At 39.9% G+C, this 27,444-nt stretch overlaps 1 protein-coding gene across 3 annotated transcripts in view; it reads right to left on the bottom strand.

Annotated features, from left to right (window-relative positions):
- Nucleotides 1-27,444, bottom strand: part of SCAPER (S-phase cyclin A associated protein in the ER) — a 142,251-nt gene that overhangs the window by 1,736 nt on the left and 113,071 nt on the right. For all 3 annotated transcript variants that reach the window (XM_027712175.2, XM_039379267.1, XM_039379268.1), the window contains 4 exons: nt 21,325-21,562; nt 18,138-18,287; nt 2,858-3,049; nt 326-377 (listed from right to left, as the gene is read on the bottom strand). In XM_027712175.2, the coding sequence (XP_027567976.1) occupies nt 326-377; nt 2,858-3,049; nt 18,138-18,287; nt 21,325-21,562 (632 nt within the window). The remainder of the gene's footprint in view (nt 1-325; nt 378-2,857; nt 3,050-18,137; nt 18,288-21,324; nt 21,563-27,444) is intronic.

Here is a 27,444-nt window from a genome sequence, read left to right as displayed (position 1 = left end):
TGCATGGCTTCTGCAACCTAAAACTTTTGAAGGCAGCCTTTGTGACAGCTAATTAAATATGTGCAGGTACAGTATCACATTTTAAGACATGATACCACACAGCATTTAATAAAGATTAACAGTCTGAATCCCTGATACGACGAGCAGAGGACTGGAAGACACGTCAGGATGTGAGGGAGCCTCTCTCCAAGCTGTAAAATCATGCTGCAAGTTACTGTATTTCTTTTATCCTGATGCAGACTCAAAAAATTTAAATCACAGTGAAATATAATATGTACACATTTTGTTAACCGACTGCTACTCTGTTACACTGCATTGAACGTACCCCTCTGCTGAGATAACTGATTATCCATTTGGCCTGAGCTCTGTGCAAAATCCTACGGGGGGAAAAAAAAAAGGCATCAGGTTTTCAGATCTTACACCTGAGAAATTAAAACAACATTTTTAAGTCTTCACAGTCACTCGAAAATACTTTATGAAAATACTTTATGAAAACTGTAAATTAACAAACTCTGGTTTGTTTGCTACATATAACAACAGAATACTGCCAGCATTTAAATTCTATAATATATATAGTAGATTTTTATTCCTTTATTTATACTTTATACAACAAAGAACCCAAGGCTTTAATATCTTCTTAGGAAATAGTTATTATTGGGATTTTTATTTACCATAGCTATGTCTCTGTAAAAGAAATGGTGTTTCAGATCTTTGCTCCTGACTCCAAATACACTCTTACAAAACTCATGAATGATCCCCGTTTCAGTGGCTGTGCTTCCCAGTGACCTGGGAGCCCGAGGTCCTGATCTCTTGGGAGTGTGTGAAGTTCCTCCCCAGCGGGGGTAACCCCAGCCCGAGCTGTGGGGCCGCCAGGATGAGCACCCAGAGCCAGGTGTGGATTCCCTGCTGCATCCTCGGAGTCAGCAAGGACCCCGACCTCGCTCGGAACACGTCGGCTGCCCCACCACAGATCCTGTCTTTTGTTGGAGCCTCCACCGAGCAGAACACTGAAGAAGGTATTATCTGATAAGAGATACAATTTAGCAAATTGTGGATACTTTTAAATGTTTTTTAATTATTTCTGCGCATCTAAAAGCAGAAGTAACAAAAATAAACGGGCTGATGCAAACTTCAGATGATGGAAATAAATCTGTTGGTAAGGAGGTCGTTTGTAAAATCCAGCAACCCTCTGCCTTTGATTTTCGCTGCACACATCTAACACACTGTATTTAAGTGTTATATTCGTACACACCACCAAACTTTTACGCAAACGGGACTTCTTTTAGTGCTCCCTGGCACAGGAAGAATCTCATTTTCTAGTCACGGGGAAACATTTTACAGTCTTTCCCAAACCTTCCACCGAAGCAAATGAGAGATTTGCTTGACAAACAGCAGCGAGCTGAAATAAAAGTAGAGAGGGAAGTCTCCTCTGTGTGTGCGGGATCTGAGCATTCCTTGGATCCCTCCAGAATTGCTCTCTGCGTACGCATGTGCAACGTTTGGGATTAGATTTTAGCACGGGCAAAAAACTGAAGTTCCAGTGAAGTCAGCAAAGACAGGACTCTTTACAGCACACACAGCTCTTCCATATTTTAATATAACACCTTTTTTAAAAGCCTGCAAGAACAGTACGTGGGTTTGACATCTCTAACTGGAAACTAATGTTGTCCCTTGTAGATATACTTACACTTTACTGTAGCTACTGGGGATTTTAATGCCATTCCAACTCTTATAGCACAGAAATCAAGCTAAAGAATCTTAATTATTCCTATAGAGAATACTCTCCTCCACTCTCATGTTTTTTGGCTGAAAAAAACCTGAACTTGCTGCATTTCCTCATAATGCTTAAATTATTTTTTTGCCACTGCAACTTCTACACTGAAATCTGTAGTTTCACTATGACTATATAGCAAATTCTTTTAATACTAAGTTCCAAACTTTAAAAAAAAATGCTATGCAATTATTTTAGTATTAAAAGGATAAAAAGTAGTTGCACTCAGAAGTTATGCAAACTTTCAGTAAATATTTAGTTCTTGTGCCTTCTCTCTCAAATGCATGTAGCCTATCCTTGGAGTATCCTTGGAGTAGCTGTAAAGCATTAGGGAAAAGAGCTTGACTAACATTTCTGTATCAACAACAGTAACTTTCAGGTGACTGATACAGAGTTACTAGACTCATAAAAGCATATTATTTTTAATAGTGGAGTGTTTATGAAAACTGTATTTATTAACTGGAAACAGTCAATGTATGGAAAACATGAGGGATCCAAAAAATCTGATAGATAAAACAGCACATAAATTCAGACAAAGGGAAGAAAAATACTGCAAATCCTTATTTAAAACAGTATTCGTAATGACCTCAGTGGCTTACTGTCAAAAATAAAGACTGCAAGATTAGACTGGTAACATATGTTCTGTGTATTTTCTGCATAAAATATATACACTTATTCAGTTCTCTGTAAATCTATGGTACACAGTATACAACTGTACATTTGCATGTAAACACATGAATGTAGCGATTTCAGATATGCTATATGTGCAGGAATTCAAAAAAATAAATATTTTAAGGATTGTCTTGTAATAGCAGGACCTACATCAAACCTCCCCAGTACATCCAGGAGCTGTAATGAAAACAGGATCCTGAGTGGACAGTGAGAACCTGAACCACTCGGTAACCTTTTAGAGTTATAAGATGCCTCAAGTACAGGCGTAATCTGTGGTTTGAGAAGAGCTGCAGAGAATCTCAAAGTACTTCAGTGGTGTTTACTTGTTTTACTTAAGTCAAATGATTCCCACACTCAGGGCAAAGGCGAGAGAAGCGGCCGCAGTGACCCCCCACGGCTGCAGAGCTGCGATACCTGGATGAAGGTGGCGAGTAAAACACAGCTCATCTCCTGCTCCAGGATGATCTTGTTCTGAGGGTTGTTGTAACAAGCAGCTATTAGCGAGGGGAAGAGCACTTTGATTAAACGAGGATCACTGAAATACTGGAAAGGCAACTGGCATAGTTTTTGCAGCACCGTGGGGTGACGGCCAGATTGTACAATGATCTGAAAATACAAACATAACAAAATTAAACCACATGATCTATCTCTTCTGCTCTTCCTGTTAACCACCAAGGGTGCTGAAGTCATGCTAAAAAAATGAGCATGGCTGAGAGCAAGTACTAAAAATAAAGCTTAAAACACTGACTTCAAATAACTTCTGTTTCAGTGTGTAAGCATTATTTTTATTGCAGAAGAACATAAAGAATATTGAGATCTGAAACTTTTTTCCTGTATCACCCAAAAAGACAGTAAGCGGGAAGGGGATTAATCTGCAGATTACAATAAAATAGATAATGTAATACCTTAAATCAAAAGGCAAAGAACTATAGCACAGGGACTATTCTGAGTTAGAGCTACGAAACACAAAACCCCAATGCCTGCCATTTAAACACAGTAAGCACAGGGTGGGGGGAAAATCCAGAAAGAAATCACCAGGATTTTAAAAACTCTCCCTCCCGAGGCTCGATCATCCTTTCCTAGAGTGCCTGCTGGCAATCAGAGGGGACTCTGTTTCATGGGAGATGTCTGCCACACATTCTCAGGCACCAAAAAGAAAAGGTGATTGTGAGCTGCACAGCGAGGAGTTTCAGTAAGGAGAGACTCAGAGATCCTCCCATCTGTATTTCTTATCTCGGTTTCTATCAGTGCCATTGGCTCTAAAAGGAGAATTGTTTAGATAAATGGGACTGTTGTCATGAAGCAGGCTAAGTTTACAACTGTGTACATCTGAAGAAATAAGGCAATGCTATCACTGGTCTCCTGCACAGGAACCTTTCCAATTTACTTGATATTCATATAAAGTCTTTGTGATAAACTAAAAAATGCCCAAATCGGATCTGTTCCAAGTAACCTTGATTAGACAATTACAATATGAAAGAGCTGTGTGACCCAAAGTTGGCTTTTTGGCATAGGAGGAAGCTCCTATAAGGTCGGAACACTGTAAAACTGAGGGTCATGACTGTAAATTGTACTTGGAAAAACACAATTTTACAGGTACACACCCAGACAAGACTGCATTCAAATTAAAACCAGAAGGACAGAAAGAAGCAGTTGAGGCCACAGGAACATAAATTATAGGGATTTACAAGTTTTCAAAGCACTTTTAACAATACCTTCAGAGCACACACTAAGTTGATAATGCAGTTCAGTTTAAAAACAAGATCAACAAAGTAATAGTTTGCATTTTTTTCAGTTCACCAGTGAAAAAGACATTGAAAACCTTTCAAAGGACTGGTAGAAACGTCTTAATGCCCTTAAAGACAGAAGGAATTTTTAAAAGACAGGCAAATAAGAGACAATTAAGCACACATTCAGACACTGTTTTGAGGAAAATATCGCTGATGATTCTCAACTTTGCTATTGGCTCCCACCCTGTAAGCGAGAGGTGCCCTTCAAGTCTGGCAGTACTGCTGAAACTTTAAATTAACCAGAATGCTTATTATTTCTTTGCGGTAAATCTATTTTTCTACGGTAAATTCTGCAATCAGAAAAGTACCTAAAATCAATCATAACTGCACTAAAGTAACTACAATTGGTATTTTTGATCCAGGACAGAACAGCAGAACTCTTGATTTCTGTTTAATGGCCACCATACCCCTGACAAACAGGCAGAGGCGAAGAATTTTTGGGGAGTTTTCATTTTTCATTTCACAGTTCACTTCCTTTACCTGTCCTAAAAATGCCATGGGTAGTTAGTGGAGTCTTGCCAAACCAACAGTGCAGATACCCAAATAGCTTTCATGGAATTATTATTTCATTATCTTTTGCTTTTCAACAGTTTTACCGCTGTGATGTTATCAACATTAAGGATAGGAAGGTATATACAAGGGCTGCTGATGTTTTAATCTGGTATTTATCACATGTGGAATCAATTTAATGATTTCAGCTCATTGTACTAATGCAGCTACTAAACCTGATACGCTATATAATGTACTCTGAAGGAAAAAAACATGAGTCACCTCTTACTGGAAAAAAACCCCAACCAAATAAACCTGTAGCCGAGCACATATTCCCTGTTTCACTGTCAATGGGTGGAGAAAGTGAAGCCCAGGGCTCGACTGAGCAGATGAACAACAAAGAAAATGAAAACCTTGTACTTCTCTTTCTTGACTTTTTTTTTCTTTTTTTTTTTCCCCCCAATGTCTTGGCTTAATGATCCCAGGGAGTTTTGCAGGCCTGGGATATGGAATACTTATCTTACAAAATGCTCTAATACAAGATACAAAGTCCTTACTGAAATCCAGCTTGCCTCTCCTCCTGCCACATACTGGGATCCAGACACATTTATCTAGAATTAGCTTTTCTTGTTGCTCACTCTCTAGCCTGAAAGTCAGATATGCCTGTCAAATGTAACAAGATCCTAATTAAATCACTGCACTTCTGTACAGCCAAGCATTTAAGCACCTGCTTAACTTCAGCTATGTGCCCATGTTCCATTAATATTTGCTCGTGGTTTTCTTTTTTCTGAATTGAGATCTATTAAATTAGTCCAAGCTATTTTTTTTTTTTTAATCCAGAGCAGGCAACTCACATTCATGTTTGCTATGTTTCCTTTAAGAATTGCTTACTCTCAAAATTTACAGATATTTATACAACCTTATTGGTTTTGCCCGTGCTTAGCTGGAATAAATTCCATCTTAGCTTAGCTTATTTATGGCTCAACTTGTTCTAAGTGTTAGAACAGCTCTCTGAAGACCCAAGCTATGCACAGGTAAGAGACACAGCAAATACATTTCTGAAATGCTACTTCATGATGAATTAATGAAGTTTTCCTTTGTGCTACCAGCCAAACTCAAATCCAAATCATTCTGGAGGTGGAGCCCCTGTTCCAGGGCACGGTGAGGATTCAGGGTTAGCACACCAGAAAGCACTGGCTGAAGGCCTGTCTGCTTTCAATGGAAAAGGCTGCTGAGAGGGAGAGGCAAGGGCAAGAGTATCTCAAATCCTCACCTTTAGGTCTAGAACCTCCCCTGCTTGGTGCCTGTCTGAATTTCCAGGTCTCCCATACCCCGCACGCTGTGCCTGCTGCCTCCGCAGCCGCCTGCCCGGCACAGTGACTGATGGGATGACCTGTGGGAACTTTTCACTGAGCAACACCTTCCAAGGTTGCCTATCAGTTATCTTCTGTCACTCCCACCAGTTTATAGCCTTCTGCAGGTCCTGCTAATTTGCCTAATCTCCAATAGCCAGCAGGTCAGGCTCTCTCCACTGCCCTACCAGCAATCCATGCTCCCGTGTGACTCTTTGGGAAGTGCACTCTGCTCTCACAAGTGCAATAATTATCCCGATCCACCATACTGGTATTTCTGAAAGTTTATCACTTAGGAAAGTATGATTCATGATTTCTGAAGTCTCTAGATGGAATCCATGTTTTCCTCACATTTACTAGGGCCAGTATTCACTATATAGTGTATTGCTTGGCCATTTGCTGCAATTCCTCTCGCTGTGAAAGCCTGAAGCAGTATAAAAGTCAGTCTTTCAAAACAGACCCCAATGACAAAAGCCAGCAATATGCCACACAGCACTTGAGCAATAAGAAAGGACAATCAATCAAAAAATTAAAAGCTCCTTGTGGTATGGAACAGTAATAAAGTTGTGAGGGGAACTCATCATTCTGCTGGGAGATAAGGCTTCCCCTGTCACTTAGGGAGGGTATCTGGCTACAGACCTGAGGCGACTGCTGGAAGGATACTCCATCCTGGATTTTCAGTTCTTCATCGTATTCCCACCAGGACAGTTCCAGCAGCCCTCCTCTCCTGCCATTGCTTCCTGGCACCTTACAAAGGAGAACTTCCCAGGCCTGAAGGCCTTTGCTAGGGAACTAATAGACCATAGGAACCCAAAACACTTGGGTATGATTTTCCTCTGGGGAGCAAAGGGGAACGTTGCAGCTCATTTCATTTTTCAGTGATGCCCCAAAATAACGTTCTGATGCTCCTTAAAGAATGAGACTCATAGAAATGCAGCTCCTTTCCTTGTTTGCCAGGGCAAGGAGGTAACCACTGGCAGGCACTGGGACAACCTTCTCCCGAGATCTAGCAAGGGAAAGATGTTTTGGAGAACACCTCCTATTTCTATTTACATACTGTATATACAAGTATTTATATTTCACTTTATCTGTCTCTGTTTTCCTTTTATCATCAATGAAAACTACAATTACTTTAAAATGCATATATAAGTATTTTTGTCAAAGGAGGGTAATAAAACCTTCATAACTAATAGGATCCAGATCTTTTGAACGATACAGTGATGATACAGAATGTCTCTGCAGTTACACGTCAAATCAGCTGTAAAATCTTACAGAAAATTAAAATAAGAATCCTCTAGTCTTTGAAACTATATTTTCATAATCAGGTAACTGAGTGTATAATCACCTTGTAAGTAATAAACAGGATTTTCATTGAGCAAACTAAAATGTCAGCCAGAAAGCTGAAGAATGAGAATGACTTTATGTAAAATACTGAGCAAATATCAATCAAATTGAAGTAAATTGATAATTCATATAATCATGTCATGTCATTCATACGTTCTAATTAGACATGTAACGTAGATGCATGCTACTAATTTATCAAGAACTAGCAGTTCCATCAAATTGCCTTGTGAAGATTTATTTTAACTATGGAGTAGCATTTTTGGTGACAACTTAAGTTTCTCCTTCCAAGTTGTAAATGCACATATTTTATAACCGTAAAGCATTTAAAAAAGACAAAATAATTGAATTTAAAACTCTGCCTACAACCTTCCAGAGATTTAAAGAAGATTATGGTCCCAGATTGGTTTCCCATGGCTCTATGCATATATGTTAAATACTGTCAGATGTTTTATTACAAGTAACAAAATAAATGGTTCAATCTCAGACCAAAAACTTTTTCACTGCTTGTGTACTATGCAAGGTTAGTCCAGGATTAATGCAGAGTGGAAGTGCTGATTTTCAGAGCAATATTTAGTCTAGTTCTACTGGTGGATTTAGGTTTTCTTGTTTCACTTATTTCACTTGGACTTCTGCAGCTCTGTAAAGACATCATTCTTGTCAGTTATTTCTGTCAATATATACAATAAAACCACTGGAATTATTTTTCGAAGCAGCTAATTAATTTTCCACTTGGGAAGAAAGGAAAGCAAGCGTTCTGTCCGTGCAAGGGCAAAACAAAGAACTGAGAAGTGCTTCACTTCGGGAAGAAACTTTGGGAACAAATATATGGCTGGCATCAGTGGTACAGCCACCATCCATCAGACCTGCAGGGCAGGGGGTGTCCAAATGAGAAGGCAGAGACAACATCCAGCAGCTCTGAGCTGCCAGCTGAGCCCCTGGCAGCGCCTCCCCAGATCCAAGCACAGGGATTCCTGCTTGGCACCGCTGCAGCACGGAGATAACGGGACTGACGGGGACTTTCTGCAGCCCATCGGTTTCTTTTCATCCACAGAAGAAAGGGAAAATTGATAGCAGAGAAGGGAAAAAGATTGCCAAGGAGAGAACTGAAACCTGTAGCCACGAAAACCCCAAATGTCAAGATCTGAACAAAACCTTACAAGTCATCCCACTGCACCGTTCTTGTGGGACCAACCCCGCCCGACAACGCCGTGGTCTCAGTTCTCTACAGTCAGGCTGATGTTTTTTAGCCATTACAGCTGAGTATTAGAAGTTGTAGCTCTTTTATTAAGTGAAAACTCAGACAAAGTTATACTAATGTGGATACAGGAAAACGGAGCTGAATTGTAACTCTGGAAAGTTTAAAACTTCCTGAAGCAAAACCTTCTTTGGCTCTTGGAGAAAAATCTGCAAATGAAAGGGTGTGTTCCACAGGTACTTACAAACAAATAAGACTGCTTATCACTGGGAGCTGAACTAACTTTCCAGAAAAACATCCTTCCCAATAGAATTTCCTTTTATTTTTATGAAACGGAGCATTAAAATGTGCCCTTCTACTTGACTGTGCTCTCCTGCTCTAATGTAGTTCATGTTCAGACGCAATTTTCTTAGAACAACTCAGCCTAAAAAGCTAATGGTTCTCTAAGGGGCACTCCCTGCCTTCCCCGCTATCTCGGGTGACCTGCGGTTCCAAACTTCAACGTGGCCATTATAAACATTTGGATCTTAAAGTGGTACTGTTGGTATGGGAACTACTAATGTTTCTTTTCCATGTATTTATCATTTATATAAATGTCAACCCCAATTTGTACTAAAAACTAATAACTTTATTGAACAGGAACTGTGCATCTAATTCCTGCAACAACAGTATTCCATCAAACAGTTAAATCCTTTCGTTTGATGTCAGGTTATTTATAACTTTGTAAAAGAAATAAGTCTTTATATTAGTAGTCCAGAGTTTCTCTTCAAAGTTAGATCTGCATTATTTCTTTGCTTCTATATAAACAGATCTCATACTGCCAGTATTTAATCAGCAGAATATGTCACCACTTAGGCTCTTCTTCTGTTTTAAGGTCAAGCTCTTTTCTTTCCATTTTGCAAACTCCACTATTGGCAAAGCCGTGAGCAAAGAATGCTCTAAATTCCTCCTAACATTTCTCAGCAATCAGAGCACCATCTCCACGCAAAAAGAAAGTTCCAGAATGCTACATTCAAATTTAAAAATAAGAATTTTGTCTATTTGAAAAATTCCGGTGTTTATTTTCTTAGCGTCACGTGTCAGCTTTCAGAGAGAAAGATAAGGGAGTTCAGGAATAACATTAGTCTTCCTATAAACCACATTGTAAGCACTGTCCTTTCAGAGCTCTATGGTTTAAGCAGATTCAGGGGTGCTCTGTGCATACATAACAGGAAAAAATTATCCCAGCAGTTTTTGTGTAATCACCCTAAGACGTAGGAACATTTAGGATAGGACGATGGCAACTACCAGCACGGCATTGCAGTGAAGATGTAAAAATGTTTACCAGAAGTGGTGCTAGTGGGAAATCCAGGAAAAGAAGTTCTTTATACAAAGCTCTCGAAAAAATGTCACCCAAAATGACAACTAACAAGTCACCTGGGTTATAACAAGTGAAGTATGTCTAGATTAAATTCATCAATAAATAAATGTTAAACGTACATCGTAAAAGATAAACTTCATTACAACGTGATGAAAGGAAAATAGAAACAATTCTAATATGCATTGAGGGTACTTGTGAATTTAATCTATGCCCAGGCTACAGGATAAAATAGTAATCTAATATCTGAACTAGAAAAGGTATTAAGGAAAAGCCTAACTTCAGAAGTGACAGCATTTTAGCATTTGATATATTAACAAAAATGTTTAAACGTGAGGTTGCTCTTGTGTTAATCATATACTTAAGGACCTTAAGGGTATCACTTCTTTCTAAAAAATTATAAACTTCATTGTTTCCACAATAACATAAAAGGAGATTTATATATTTGTTGGTCTAATAACTTTTAATCAGAAAAGATTATTATACATTAAATGTCTGAGAAGTACACATATTCTGTAAGATAAAATTAAAAAACCCCACATTTGACACATCTCAAACCCTCAGGTATTATTCTGAGCCCTGAAATGATTACAATTAGCCCGTTGTAGCCCTGCACTGTTTTTCAGAGCACTGTTTTTCATCTTCACACTTAAATGACATCTTCAGCTTTGAGGATACGCCACTTATACATTTAAGTTGCTGCTTTGGGCACCATCTGAAACAAGATGATTTAAAGGGTAGAGAAGAAACAGGACCATAGTCAACAGAAGTTTAAGGAGACTATTCTATTGGCTGAGGTTTCTGCCAGCATCCCTGGTAACAGAGCTAGTTTGGGTCAAAACCCCCAGAAGGTGTGAATAATTCAAACATTACAGTCTAAAACACATAAAATCTTTTTGTATGTCTCAGAGCATTTTCCCTCTTCAAAAGCAAACATTTTCTGTCACACTCCAAAACTCTGCTCGCAAGTAAGCTACGCAGCCTTAGAATTAGTATTCCTAGCACATTCTGTCTTATGGCTTCCATAAGAAATCTAAAGGGTTTGTCAAAGTATCTAATCATCAGCTAAGAAGCCTGTGAAACACTGAACCATTGGACATGTTACAGAGCTGGCTGAGACAAAGCTTCAAACAGAGAGCAAGAAAATGTGCTTTTCTGCCATGAAAAATGGGCTACAGTTTACCCTTTACTAAGAGGAGAGGAAGACGAGCAAAATTTTCCATAGCACTCAATTAATGCATTTTGTTCTTTCTTTACATTTCAGTATCGCTTCGATCAAGTGTGACTTGAGCTGAACATGACAAAACAGCTTCGGGAGACTTCTCTGGGCCTCTTGCAGGCTCCCACCCTCAGAGCAGCATCCAAGTGCTCGGAAGAACTGTCAACTGGCCGAGCCCAGCGCTGTGAACACAGAGCAGGCCGGCGTTCCCTCTGCATGGGGCCAGCCACGCCGGGGACAGGCAGCGCGGTCGGCAGGGACTTGGGAAACCGAGAGTTTATGGCAGGAGCACAGGGAGTTCCCTCACACATGAGGCGAGACAGACAATAGCTCACAAGGCCCGATTAAATATTTGCAGGCTTTAGACTTTGTTTTAAATTTCTGTGTGAAATGTAATTCTCACGCAGAGGAGGGAGCGCCAGGGTGGGAGCAGGGCAGAAGGACGGCGGGCGTTGCGCAAGCTCCGGCTCCATCCGCGCCACCGGAGCGCCACCGGCCAAACCCGGAGCGGCCCAGGCCCAGGTCTGAGCCCAGAACAAACTGCTTATTGAGCAGGATTACGCCAAACTGTGTGGTGCTTTTTCGTGTGGACAAAGTTCCACTGGGGATTAAGCTGAGACCACCAAACTCCTTTTATCCCCGACCCAGGAGTAAGATCAGAACGTTGCTCTCTGGAGGCAGCATTAGCTGACTGCTCTCTCTCTTCCTCTCTAAGCGGCCTGTATTTTAAGGTTGTTGAAAGCACTGGCTTTGATGACACCGGGAGATAAGTTTATTCTTTCGTGTTTACAGTTTGAGAATAAGACAATACGATAAATCCAAACGCGTTCCTTTCTCACACTAATTCCTACACACTCTCTCTTCCCCTCCCTACAGGAGTCAGCCAGCCCACCATGAACCGAAACTAAACGCACTTGATTTCACATTAAGTCTTTGCTCATACTAAATTACCTTCCCCACATCCTCTCAAAGAGCAAAATAGAAAAAAACTAAACCGGGATGCATTTTGGAGTGTTGGAAATGCAATTAAGAAATGTGCAGCCCCAAATGCTTGGGCCGTATTTGCTTTGCTTTGTCATGGTTCATTCTTAGAAAAGAAAAGCTTTATCAGTAAGCTCAAACAACAAAGGTGTCTGACAAATTACCTAAGAGGCATCCCCGCTTTTCCCTGACTGCCCAGACAGGAATGCCATCCTTCCTGAAGACACTGGTTCACTTCAGTGAATTTATGTGGTCTGAGGAGCAAAAGCACACATTACAGAGCTGGCTTAATGTACTCCGCTTTAACGTGGGGAGTTTAATCCTTAGGGGATTTTTGTTCACAAGCTGAAGTGCTTCTAAATGGGAGTCAAGACTACAACTTCACATGAATCACTCGCTTGCCAAAATCAGCTATTTCACAAAATTTACCAGGCGTATTTTTTGTGCGGACCTGTAAAGCTTTAAAAGGTCAGGGTTGTGCTTTTCTAAGGTTTAAAGAAATAAACCCACAACCTCAACATGAAATCAATACTCCTAAAAATCCCTCTTGAGAAGAAACTAAGAAAATCAGAATTAAGTAATTTTGGATACTATTTACTTACAGATAGGGATGTTAACTACAAGGTAACTTCCAATTCCTGCATCTTCACTCTTGTGCTGTGCTTTCAAAAACTCCATCTACCAGATCAAAACTGTTCCAGTCCCTCCATAGCCCCAAAAGCAACACAAATAATGAAAGTTTAATGATGGCCTTTAGTAAACAACCCATATGGAAACTCTACGTAATATTTTTATAACTTCCAAGTTTTCCTGTCGACTTCTGATTTTGACAGTTTTTCCATTTAGGAGTATTTTTCTTCCTCCACGCTAACACTAGAGGAAACTGGCCACATACTGAAACTCAATATGCACTAACTCTGTCAAAAGCACAAAATAATTTCCCTAGCAAAGGTCACTCCTAATCTAAAGTCACTCTGTAAGTGTCCCTTACAGTGCTTCTAACCACAGTCAGGATGAATGTCACACAGATATATATGTGTGTGATATACACTGGGGGACAAAGGGTGCTGCCATTTTATGACACGAGTAAGACTTACCACACACAAAAAGGGAAGAAAATATAACTATAAGTCAATCATTTAATAAAAAAGGGAAAAGACAATCTTGATATGAAGCCTTTCCTGGGGAATAACTGCCATGCTTTGTGTGCTGGGAATGAGTGATAAATTCCATGATCCTTTTGGAACTGTGCCTACCATAAAATATTTTAGTTTCTTTAAACATTATATTTATACCTGTGATAGTGCTGTGTGATGTTTTATATATTTAACATGGGAGAAATTCCTGTTCCAAAAAATCCTGCAATCTTACTGCTCCTTGCTCCTTTAACTGGAGCTAGCTGGGATGCCTGAAACGTATTTTGCAATAAGTTTTCCACATCTATACAGCAAGGAGAAATTTCTAGTGATTGATACTATTAAATCTAATGCCATTTGCTTCTATTTTCAACACATGGATTATTAGATATTAGCATTTCAATGATTTATAAGTTTATAATAAGCATAACATACTATTCTTAGTGGGTAGAAGCGTCCAGGGATAGAGGGTTTGGAGGGACAGAGAAATAAGTGAGACTTATGCAACTGGAAGACAAACTTTTGGGAGATGAAATTCCTTTTTGAAAGACACATGGTGTGTCTTCAAATTTTTCCAAAAACTTCTGAGAAAAGTTTTTACTTCTATTTACAAATCTTAATTTTATAATTATGTTTTGAAAAGCTGCACACACTTTCCCTCCAGCTCTTTCGAAGAGATCTGGTTTTGCAATCTATTAATAGTATCTTTTAGAATTATACAGTTCCATATCCTACAAGTCCCCAAAGTTAGTGGGATTCTCCTAAAGCACTCTAAATACACTGTGTGCCAAAAACTGGGAGAACAAAAGCTATTTTTATTTAAATAAAGAGATGGCAATGCAAATGAACAATGCAACTTCTTTTGGAGCCTGTCAGACAAGATCCTCAGTCTGAGGATCTGATTTGTGAGGACTTTTCAGATGAAAAATATCCCCTAACTGCAATGAATATGGAAAGATTTCTATTCCCAATGCAGCAATGTGAAAGAAGCCAAATCGTCTGTCATTCGTGTTAATTTAATTACAGGGCCACATTCAATTATCCAATATAATATGCAAATGAGGTGAGTTGACAGCACAGGGTAATTATATTCATTATACTAATTAAATCAAACAACGAAAGGGAATAAAAATGTAATGAAATAGGAGGATATTTTTAATTAACAAGAACATTTTAATTAGAAACCGTAATTCTACAGTCTGATATAGCACGGCTGGCTATTGAAAGATTGGACATTATTTTTATTATGCAGTTTAGTTTTATGTGTCTATCCTTAGTACCATGGGACCTGTTTTCGTATGGTGGTAGATTAAATGGTGGCCCAAAAAAGAGAATCCCTTTTCCTTGCTCATAGTTCATGCAGAGCAGATGCCTAATAAAGCTGTGGCACAGTTACAGAACCCTCTGTGAAGCCCAGGCTGTCTGGCTCTGTAGTAAACACAAGTTCACGTGCCGATACAAAACAGACAGTGCAGCCCGGGCTGCACTGCTGACGTTGGGCCATTTAAAATATTAAAGAAACACTCCCTGGGTTTTGAAATTTTCAGTTTCATAACTGATTTATTTCTTCAGCGACAGCAGCTGCCCTGGGAAAGCTTTATGAATGTTAAAACAAAATAGGAAAAAAGGAAAGGAATATTACTAATATATTATATGTGGGCAGAGTCAGCAAAATCAGTCTTTTTAAAATAAACAGAGCAAGCACTATCAAAACACTTAGGAATGTGTTCCTTAGGAATCCATTGTCCTCACTGCTCCTCAGCAGAATCACTGGGCCTGGACCAAGAGCCAGCCGTGGTGAAAACACCGAGTGGGAGCCCAGCCACTGCCTCCGTGTGCGTGTGAGGGACTCTCCGGGAGGCCCCCTCGGATTCCGGGCTCCTGGAAACTGCAGGGAAGTGGGAATCTCAAAGCCATACAACAGAAAAACCCCTTTCCTTTTCAATTGGCCACTCAGCTAAACATAAAGACTCTTACAGCCAGCGCAGAAAACGAAGACAAACCCATGTTACGTTAAGTGACTGGCACATGATGCTCTCGGAAGATTTTGTTCTATGAATGTGAAATATTTAGGAAATTGCCCTTTTATGATTTTGACTGCACAGTGGTAATAGTTCACTTACTTAAATCACAGTACTACTACAGAAGGTCAATGTTGAGGTTGACAGGCTGTAAAATTTCCTTTTTAGAAATCTATCTATTCTCCAAACTGGGGAACTGCCTTTTTTTTTTTAATTATTAATGCCTTTTTTGCTTTATTCCACTATGCTGCTTTGGATATTTATCCACTGATGTGGGTAGACAAAGGAATCGCAAAAGAGATACTGAAAACTCCAAACAACTGTTAGACCTTTTTTGTTTGGAGTGTTGAAAGGACTGAAAACATACCTCTGTTTGTAATAAGGAATACAAATTTAGAGAGGGAAAGACTTTAACCTACAAAGATTTCCAAACAAATGCACATTTGACTGCAAGAAGAACATGAATCTGCTTTGAAATATGTCAGTTATTGACTCAGTTCAAGTTGGTTCAAATACTAAATAAACAGAACTATCTGGCTTTATGGAAATTTGTTTTCATAGCTCGAGTCTAGTGTATCTATTTTTATTACACTGTTCTTGCCAGGAGTTCAAGCCTACTATTTGAAAACTTTCACTGTGAGACCAATTTTTTATTTTTAGTAGGATAATAACGACGAAAGAAAAAAAATTGGAAGCTCATAACATAATAAAAAATTAAACCATAACTGAATGAATAGAAAGCACTTCCCTTTGCATGAAAGGCAGTCTGTCTTTAGTGGAAGTCACAACACCAACAGCACCTGAAAATAACGGCTGTAAGCAAGTCCTACTGCTTTGCCTTGTAGTAATAGGAAAATTGCTTCCTTCCACTAAAAAACTTTCCCTCTATTTTGCAAGTACACGAATGAGGAACGCTTCAGTTTCTTAAAAACTTTTTTTTTTAAATAAAAAAGCCAAATCAAAATGCCACTTCCTCAGTTAAAGACTTATTAATGAGGACTATCAGAAATAACATAAAAAAGTTAAGCACATCATGGTATCTCTTGAGACAGTACCTCTACAGCAAACCACCCTAAAAGACAGTTTTTAGGGTATGAAAAGTACTGACATACTACGGCTGTTCAATCAAAGCCCTAAACCTGATTCTCAGAGCTGCATAAACCACCTTTAAATCTTGAAACGGGGCGGATCAGTGATTGCACATGACCTCAAGCCCAAGTGCACATGCTGAAGACTCCAAGACCCTTCCAAATCCCCATCTGGGAAGCACGTACTGCCTCTGGATGGCCCATGGCAACCCCCCAGCCCCAGCCAGCTGCTGCCATGGCCCGGTGCCCACTCCCCACGGTGGGACCTTCGCCCTGGGGCACCGACAGCGACGGGCACTGCAGACTGGAACTGCTGGTAGGAAATCCCTCTCCTGCACTATTCCTGGCACGTTTGTAGTGGCAAATCCTCCAAGCAGTGAATCACATCTGTTTGTACTTGTGTGCCAGAACAGAAATTTTTAAACTGCAGAGAAAAGACAACAGAGTTTGCTGGCCCTTCTGGGTGCCAGCTCGACCCGTCAGGCAGCACAGGGACTCAAAATGGCAGCAACATCACACGGATTTAAAAATGGCCATATTAAAGTGCTGCCCCCAATCAGCTCCAGATCCTGAGTGGGATTTGGTCACACAGGGCAGGAAGGCTGCAGGATCTTCCCTCCAGTTGTAGCCAAAGCCACAGAAACATCACTACAGAATTATGTAATACTTGTGACAGCACTGTCTGCTTTAAGATATGACAGTGTTCCAATTATAGTCAATAACTACAGAGAATTTCTAGGTCTAAGTTTCTCAACTATAGTCAAGAACATTGAGCAGCTTTTCTCTAAACCTTCACTGAAAAGTTTTACCACTTACTCCTTCTGCTCATCAGCTGAACTGAGGGCACTGAGCTCCTCATCCTGAACCCCTACCCCAAAATTTGAGCAAAACCAGGAAGCAGGTGGTAAAAGTATGGAGAGAGAACACCGTGAGTAACTCCACAAGATACAGCATCCAACTGAACTATACCCAAGATGTGGGCACCACAATGCAGTATCTACACACCCAGAGTCAGGTTCACATACTCAAAAGTGCCAATGCCAACCTCTGCCCTGCCCAATACATTCTGAGATGTTACATATAAGCTGAGGAAACCTGGAGATTTTAAAGACTAAAATATTTGAAATCTTTTTGGAGGTTTGTGTCTGGGTTATTTTATAAGCAAATAAGAGTGGTCACAGAATCCACTGGCAAAAGTGGACACAGTCAGGGAAGCTAAAGGGCAACTCCCACTGTCTGTTGGACAGGGTATTTTGGTTTACTACTGAAAGGATTCAAGGAGAAGAATGGTTTAAACCTAAATAAGCACACAGGCAAACAGGGAGATGGCTACATTGGCATCCAAGGACAAGTCTTCATGGCAGAGTAGCTTAGTTGGCTTTAAAAAAAGTACCACAACCATCTGATCAAGCTGACATGAAGCTAACTTGGAACTAAGAATATCAGTTTCTAAGTATACCTTGGCATAGAGCAAGGCTAGTCAAAATCAATGCAATGTCAGCATCCTTGTCTGCATAAGAACAGGGACTTTGCTTATGGCCACATAAAATTAATGCCTTTGTCTTAAGATACAACTTCAGTTTCTCTTTTGCAAACACACACTTCGTGCTCAAACGAATCCCGAGCGCTTCAAAACCAATGCTGAGGGGATTAGTTTTCTGGAGGGAACCATGACTAAATGTGCCCCTGATAACTTCTGATCCCATTTGCCATCTGCCTTACCTGGTTATCTGCGTTGTTTACAGTGAAATAGCCCACACAGACAATGACTTCGTGCAGCAACCCCTCACAGGTGTGCTGGGAGCAGTACCACAGCAGGGAGCTGATAATGTGCCGGAAGGCCAGGGACAGTCCTTCGGCACCCACAATCGACTGGAAAAAAGGCCAAGAAACACAAATTACACTCTAGCAGTACGTCCTAGAACTCGTTAGAATTGTATACACATCAGCTGCACCCTTCTGGGTTTTTTCAGTACAGACTATGTTTTTTGTTGCAATGGCTGCAGAGGACAGAATCTCTTCTTCCAGTCACTTCACTTCCAGTCACTTATCATTCACAACTGGACGATAACATTAAAAGCCACAAAAGCAAGAACAGATTCAAATTTTCAAGGGACACTGGAAAAATTGGATTCTGCTTAGTTGACATTCAGTGGAGCCTTAGTCTGACCATTCCATTTGATATACACTAGATGTTCCAGGAAAACTTAATGTTAATAATATTTCGTAGGAATAAGCAAAAGAAACCAAACCATCTTCATTTCTGCAACAGAGCAAAATGCATTTCTTCTTAATAACTCATGCTCTGAATGGAATACAACGATTAATAACAAATAATGAATTTTCAAACATTAAAAAAACTTAGAAACATCCAAAAGGAGAGAACACTCAGCTGTAAAGCTTCTTGGGATGCTTTTTAAATGTAGGCAAATTGCTGTAACGTGGAGATTCAGAATTAGATTTTATCTGCGCAGCCTACAGCCTCTATTTAATAAACATGTCAAACAGACAGAGCGACACAGGGTCAAAGGGGAAAACTAAAGCACAAGGAATGAGCATGACAGTCTCCTAACTCTAATGAAACAGCAGTGCAAGCCTGTGAGAAAATCTCTTTCATTTCAGAGTTTTCTTCCTTTTCTACCTTGTAGCCTGTGCTAAGTACATGTACATAAATCCCAGGCTGTAGCATAGTTTAGTCTTATCGAACTCCAAATCTACCCAGCAAAAGTAGAATCCTTGACAATTAAACCAGACTCAGCTGTGGATACCTTCCACCTTGAACCTCAAGCATTCTGGTAAGTCAGTATATTTTCAACATTTAATGCCCAAAACAGCCACCATTTACTGCTTTACATCCTGTAAATGCCATGTTCTCAGGTCCACCCTTATTTAATTAGTGCTGGCCACGCATGCTGTGACCCAGCACTCTGGGTTTAACCTTCCCTGATAACAACAGGTCAAAGGGCACCTGAGTTTGTGTATAAAAGTTAAACTAATTTTTCAAGGAAACTATGCTTCCTTTTTAGCCAGAATTAATATCAGCTCAGGACCCTGCGTTGTTTCTCACTACCATCTTTCAATTGTTTAGATTGTCAAATCAAATGAAATATATACCCATGAGCCATCTGTGCTAATACAAACTCTAGAATACCAGACCTCTTCTGTTAATCAAATCCCCCTATTCTACAGTCCCACTAATAAGTGATAAAACTATTCCTTGGAGATAATAATCAGACAGTGCACAAACGGGGCTTTTCCCTCTGCTGTCTGCCAGCCTGCTCCGGCCCACAGGGTCAGGATGGACAGCCAACTGCCTCAGGTGTGTTATTTTTAACATCACAGGAACAAATCACATTAGTGCATTGAAAGGGAGAGCTGCTGAGGCTGCACCAGTGTGCCTGTCCCTCACAAACAGCACGATGCTACAGCTCAGACCAAGCTCAGGGGTTCCTCCCGAGCGAGCTCTGTGCCGGGGAGCTGAGGGAAACGTCTCACACTGCTTGGGTTTGCACCCTTCATGCAGCAGTGACTAACCTGCAGCATTTTATGTACAACAAACTCATGGTTTCTTATAAATGCTGAGATATTATGGCACTGATAGAGGGATAAACACAGGCAGTGTAAGCAGAAGATGGTGTTTTAAAAATAATTTTTAAATCTTGGGATTTAAAAATCTTGGGCCATCAGGGAGAAGCCCTTCAGCCAGCGGGATTTGCTGGAGCTCCCCTGGAAGCTGCACCTGTCCCAGTTCAAACCTGACTCTGGCACGTACCTGTCATACCTACAGCAACATATAAACAGCCAGTGTCAAACCAAGAGGTACTGAGCAAGGGGGAGGAGAGAACTACTTTGGTACCCCTTGATTTACAGAAAGAAATTGGAGTCAGTAGTGTGTGTAAGGGCTGTTTTACATGAAACTCCAATAAATATCCCGTTATGTCCCCGTAAAGAAACCCTGACTGGACTGGATCCTGCAGCTGCATCCATACAAATGAACACTGCTACACAAATGGCTTGTTGCTGTTGTTAAAGATACTAAATGGACTGAAAATCAAAGGCAAGAAACACAAACTGAAGGAGACTTAACATCAAATTCTTCGCTTGTGCAAAGCTCTGAGTTTAGTGCATTTCAGATGGAGTGTGTGGTACAATTTACCAATTACATATTAAAAGAAACCTGTTCTGATGAATTGCATAAGATTGATGCTGCTAAATGTGTTTTCAAAGCAATGCTTTTTGACAGGTGTTTTATACTAACAATACAACTTTACCAATTTATCTGAGAAATATACCAGTATTTGTATTTTCTTTGTACGGCAAAATGATTCCTTTACACTTGAACTCTGTTCACAGGCAAAGGTAAGCAGACACTTACCTTCCCAGGTATTTTTTTTCATTTTTTCCTTTAATTAAAATTACGGAAAGTTAAATTTACAATTTTGGTCAATAAAATTTTACTTGGATAAAAAAAATTGGTATCAAATGATTTTCAGTTTCAGTTGCACAATCTTAAAGCAGGTGGCCACTGAAAGCACTGGAAAATGGAAATTGTGGTTATACTACAAGCCAATCTTTTCACAGTAGAAAAATTTTTATTTCATGCTTTTGATAAAAATTTTTCTTTTTACATTTTTGAGACTCATTAAATATAAAACACAGTACAGCAGAAGCAAATAAAAAGAAGCTAGAAAATGTAATGGATTGGATTTAGCATTTCATGTATTCTAAATTTTCGCTTTTGATTAAATTCATTATCCACAGTTATACGGTGGAAATAACAACAGTTACAAACTTTACGCATAAAACCTAAACATTTAATTGTGAAAGTTCCTTCAGTCAAAACTCAGTCCAGAGGTATAATCAATAATTAACATTTTCATACTAAGAAAAGTGTTAAAACATGTGTTACCTGGAAGGCAGGCAGGTCAAGAACAGCAAAGCTATTGAAGAAACGTAAACTCTGAATGGCAACCTGGACTGTGTTGGTGGCATAGCTGTCTTTAGGACTGGCTGTGTTTGGATCTGCAATTGTCCCGTGGAAAAGAACACAGTACAGCATATGCAAGACTCCAACCAGATCCGTAGCCTGAAGAACTGCTGTTAGTCCTGTGGGGTCCTGGCGTGTGTTGTCAAAAATGTTCCAAGACCTGCCAAAAAACATCGAGCCGGCTGAGGAGGAACTTGCCCGGGATACAGCACGTGTTAGAAAAGCAGGAAACTGGTAACAAGGAAAAAAACCAATGGCTAATGTGTCAAGAAACCACAGCACTTCCAGAAAATACTTTCAATAATTAGGGCACCATCTCACACTCTCTAACTGCAGTGCTACTGTGTTGTTCAACATCTTTCTTCACATCCTGGGGCTTGTGCTCGAAACCAGCGCGAGAACAAAGATCTGACAGCTCTGAAGTTGGAAGCCTGGGGGCACTTTGGGAGCACTTTAGGGGCTCCAGGCAAGCCCTGTCTCAGGTCAGTAGCCTACACTCACCTTTCTTGCTTGCAGTAGCAGCCAGGAGCGTGGGGGAACTCCCTGGAGCCCCTCAGTGCCGCAGTGCCGGGCTGCAGGCACGGGAACAAACTGCCTACCTACGGAGCAAAGTTACTGGGAACAGATGATCTTAATCAAATAGCTCTGCAGGAATGAAGTAGCTGTGCAGTAAGAAAACACACCACTTCTTATTTCAGTCAGATGCTGTTATGGGAGAGTGCACAGGGCAGCAAAACACAACTAAGTATGAAACGCTCGAGACAAACCAGCACAGCTCGTGCACGTGGGAACTGGGTTTCTTTGCCACCTTTTGGGGATGCACATCAAATAATGGGGAAGGCTTTTGGTTATCTAGGGTATCAGCACAGACAGGCAAATAACCCAGGATGCCCTTTCCGTTCTCACATCCAAACTTTAAAAAGCACTTAACATAACCCCTCCATGATTTGTACTACTTTAGTTTTTTCACATTATTAATAATCCAAAAGATGATGCAGGACAATGACTACTAAGGAAGACTCAGATTGTCTCTACCCTGGAGGCTAAATAACGTGTGGGAGGCAGGCAAGTACAAAATAAAGCCCAAAAATAATTCAGCAAGTTTCATATACTCAGAGTTCTAATTCAAACCCATCACATAAATTACCCAAACTTACCCAAACTTCACTTTGGAAACACATTTAGTTGATACTGGTAATCAAAGGAAACACTAAAATATTAAGATACTGTGAACAGTAACACTGAAAATATGCTACATCAAAATCTAGCCCTTATCTCATCTACTATGTCTCCATCTTAAAAAAAAACAAACAAAAAACAAAGAAAAGGAAAAGAAAAAAAAGAAGGAAGTGTCAATATCGAAGATATTATTCTTTTTTATAATTAAAGGAAAACATGACAGGTGATAAGAGAAAATATTATAAAAACCCAAATGAATGAGGATATTTTTCTCTTTTATAACAAATAAAAGCAAAGGAAATGGGAAAGTAGTGGAAACTAGAACCACTTTCTGAAATAATCTGCAAAAGTGAAGACCAGACACGCAGAGGCTTCAGAATATTCCTGTTGACCAGAACCAGTAAAGAGCTTTCCCTTGACTAGAACAGCTCTTAATAATCTCTTCTGTATCTGTATCAGAAGCACCTTGCACCCCTCTGTTACAGACACTGCTCTGGCTCCAGTGATGTTTCCAACACAGATCCCAGGCAGGCTGACTATTCCTGCTTTTTACAATACAGACACTTGTCTTCAACAGAGCAACTAACCCATGAACTCAGCAACTACCAACTTTTGGCAACCACCACCTCGTTCTGTTGTTTTCACTTTTTCTAGTGAAGCAAATAAAGCAGGTAAGAAAGCACTACCTCCCCCAACCCAAAGTCTGTTCACGAGAATTTCTGTTTGTAGCAGCACCCCCTCGCTTCCTTGGACTGAAGGGAAAACCAGGCAGAGCAGGGTAATGAACCTGCCTTCTCCATGTCCCAGAGGAGCCCTGAGCCCAGGGAATACAACAGGACGGTATTTGGGTTGTACTCAACTTGCTCTACTGGCACCCATCTGCTTCCATCACTGTCTGCTCATATCTTTACCTTCACAAAGCAGTTGCTCAGATGACTCACCTTTGCTTTTCACCAGTTGGATCACACGTGCAGGGAGTGATCTTACCTGAAATTAGCACTTATGGGTACAATTTCTTTCTGAGTTATTTCTATTTGCAGTCTGTGAATGTTCAATGCTACTGAAAAAGCTTTTAAAAGCACAGTGTCCTCTGCTGCTAGCTCCAGGATCAATGCCCCAGTCCTACTCCTGAGATACCTGTGCTGTACAAAAACCACTCCAGACTGCAGAAGTAGTTCACAAGTCTCTGAAAGAAGCAATCAGATCTTTAGTGAAACGCAGTAAGACCAAAAGAAACGTAGCTGTGTCTGTTTTCCGTAAGACATTAAGATTTACTCCATGAAGAATAAAAAGTGGAAAAAATACTAGAGTTCTAAGTGTGTTTGGGTGGGGCTACACTGCACAACAATTTATGGCATGGCTTTCCTTTTCCTACGCCTGGAATCCATGGCCAAAGTCTTCATTTTGAAGCTCTGTGGTCTTTAAGTGAGTGTGTGTGAATGGAGTCAGCAGAGACACTTCCTGAGCCATCACCTGGCCGTGCCAGCTGTGCCTTTAGGCAGATTCCTGCTGCACACTTCCAAGCCCTGCTGGCACAGAACCTGGCTGCAGAGGCGGAGAGAGACAGGATGGCTGCAAAAGGAGGGAGAACAAACAGGTCTGGGACCACCATGGTTACAGCTTTGCTTTGTGTGTCTGTGGACTCCCCAGTACTCCTCACTTCAAAATACCTTCTGATGTCCAATGATTTATTTTGCAGGATGCAGTAGCCAAAATGTGCTAACCGTCACTTAACTCCTCCTGAGTGACTAGAATGTTTATTGCCACAGGGATCACATGAGAGCACAGCTCATCTCGCCAACCAGTATTTCTTAATTTCAATCTTTTCGGCAGTACAAAACAGAAAAGAACACTCACAGTCAAATGATAACCCCAAATTAATTACTGCATATGATACCTCACAGAACTTTTTCTGACTATATGCAATGAGAAGATTGACCGATTTTACCAAAGGTTAAAGTCAGCTTGCTTTCAACTCTCACTCCATCATTATTTTTAAACAATTCCATATGAAAAAGCTTACATTGCTGGATGAAATCCTTTTCCCATTTTTTGCTGCTCTGGAGCAGAGAATGAATCAAAATATACATAAAAAAGTCAACTGTAAAATAGCTCAAAATGCAAACATTATTTTTTTCACAGAAAAGACCAAAAATTTCAAAGTTATACCACAGGACAAAGCTGTTAAAAAGAAATTAAAAATCTCTCTGCTAGATCTGATGTAATGAACAAACTGCCAGAAACATTTATTTTTGATGTTGCCTGTATTATGGTTCATGGGTATATGAACAGGCCACTGGTTCCTGTTGGGTTGAACTGTCAGTTACACCACTTTAAGCCTAAATGTTTACAATAAAAAGGTAAAAGATGATATTCATACTCACTGTGGGCTTTAAAGTATCTTTAAAAAATCTACACGAGATGTCGGAAAATAAAGCACAAACTTTTCCATTTGGTACTTTGAGTGATTTTGGTCAAGTCTGTACAACAGTGCATTTCACACATTTATCAGTCCACCTCAAAGGAAAGCCCAGTGAAAATTCAGTGCTGACTGACAGGACAGACTGAAGTAAAAACCCCTAAAAATCTTCACAACATAAGATGATGACAATGTCACGCCAGAAAACCGGGTTTTAGGTAACTGAAATTCAGAGAGGAGATTCCTGTAGCTGTGCTTCCTTTTAATTCTCCTGTTTAAAGAAGCTTTGTCTCTGTGTCTGTAACAGCTGCCAAAGTAAAATAGTCACTATGGACAAAAGCCCCTCAATTAATCCCTGAAGGGAAGCAAGACTTACCGGATTTTTTACATTGGCTGATATAGCTGGGAAAACAGACAGGCTTTCAAACTTTACCAGTCTTTATATCTAACATAGAAAAACAGGCAAATATTTATATTACGGTCAAACAACCTGCAGGTTCTTAAAAAAAATAAAAAGTTTTAATGAAATGCAGGGAATTTTCATTATGGGTCACCATTATCATTTTCAGCTTTGGCCATCAAGGAGTGTCAGGAATTGGTACGGGGTTTACCACTCACAAAAAAGGTTTAAGAATTTAAAAACATGGATATATTCATCACATGAAAGAAAGATACTAAACAGTGGTACTTCATTGCTTAAAATACACCACTATTTATTAAAAACAGGAATTCAATACAGCTTGATGAGAAACAGCATACTCCGCAGAACAAGAATAAAACTACAATTTCTCCAGGCTTCAATAGGAGCAAACTGTTTATATCTGAAAATATATTGTTTTAAAAACTGACTGAGCTAACAAGCAGACAAGCCTCTCCAAGGGTATACATTGTAATGTTTGTATATTTGAAATATATACTCCTGATTAAAAACATGGAGCAAAATGGCAACACAAGTTTTCAACAGGCTTAGAATATAATCTGTTGGGGTTTTTTATTGTTAGGGTTTAAAAACTATCATCGGTACTTTTTGCTTTTAAATGATTGTATTTAGAAAGAGATGTCAAAATAAAGAGGTAAAATAATAATAAAAAAAGAATAAAGAAGCATTTAGCACCTATCAGACCCTGTTACAATTCACACTGTCAGGGCAGGGATTGCACTGCTGCGTAAAAGTGATGATGTGAAACCTTTTAGTAATTTCAGGAACAAGTTTTAGGTACTTAAGTACTTGCTGGAGCTGCTGTCCCCTGGAAGTGGTGAGAAGCACAACCAAGGTTCAGACAGACTTGCATCTGATTCGCCATCCAGCAGCCAAAACAGACATTATCTTAATTACTGTAATAAAACTGAAACCAGACCAGCCTCCTTCCTTGCGTATCTGTGAAACAACAGTCATGGTTTCCCAGGATCAAACCCTGCATCTGAAGCTTTCTGCCATTGCATCTTGTAATCCACAACTGAGTTAGCTGTTGACACAGGTTTATATATATTCCACACTGGTTTGAGATAACATAGAATTAGATAACATAGAATGCTCCCACATTCTATTTTCCCAGATTAACAAGGGAGCTTGCAGACATTTCTTACATCAAGAAAACAGCAAAATTTTTAATCAGCTGATGTCCCAAGAAACTACATAATTTGAGGGACTATTATTTGCAATATTCTCCTTATGCACAACTCACTTTCCTCCTTGCCATGTGTGTTATTGCTCTCCACTGTCCCGCTCTTAGGGAGAACGTTCTGCCTTAGTGATTTACCCTTACACTGCTGCTGATAATTTCCTCCTGCCCATTGCATTAACTTTGTGGTCAGTATGAATTTATTCACTCATACTAATGGGCAAAAGTGAAATAAGGCACTGACTATAGTCCTCCATAGAGTAACAACTAAACTTCTAGGACAGGAAACTTAGTTCCAGAGAATTACAGGGGAAAAAGGCATCTAGACTTGATGAACACTGGGAAAGACAGGAAAAGACAGGAACATAAGCAAAATCCTTGCTATGCTGATGAAGGACTTGCCATATAGATTTTTACCTAAGTCTTCACTCCTGATTTTAGGGAAAGCTGAGCTAGGGCAGCATGGCCATACCTTTATTAATGCTCCTTGCATTCCATGCCTGCTCATTGTTTTCTGTCCTGTGGGTACAAGCCAAGCACATTTCATATGTGTACTCAGGACTCAAGGGCCCAAAATAGGCTTTGTATCTCTCATATTTACATTAATACACTCTGGAAAACAGGGCTATCATCCTGAACATTGCTACTGGACATCTGGAATTGGACACAAATTGCAAGAGATTTATATGGCCATATAAACCACTGTTATGCTGTATATAGTCTATTTAATATTTTGCTTTATTTCAGGTTAATAAAAATGTCTCTGTTGTCAATTCTGGCTACTGTTACTCTTAGGGGTGAGCAAACAACAGTTAAGCACTA

The sequence above is a fragment of the Pipra filicauda genome, unplaced genomic scaffold, assembly GCF_003945595.2.
Source record: "Pipra filicauda isolate LSUMZ 115617 unplaced genomic scaffold, ASM394559v2 scaffold161_size1661140_pilon, whole genome shotgun sequence".
NCBI classification, from domain to species: domain Eukaryota; kingdom Metazoa; phylum Chordata; class Aves; order Passeriformes; family Pipridae; genus Pipra; species Pipra filicauda.
This window is presented reverse-complemented; position numbering and strand designations above follow the sequence as displayed.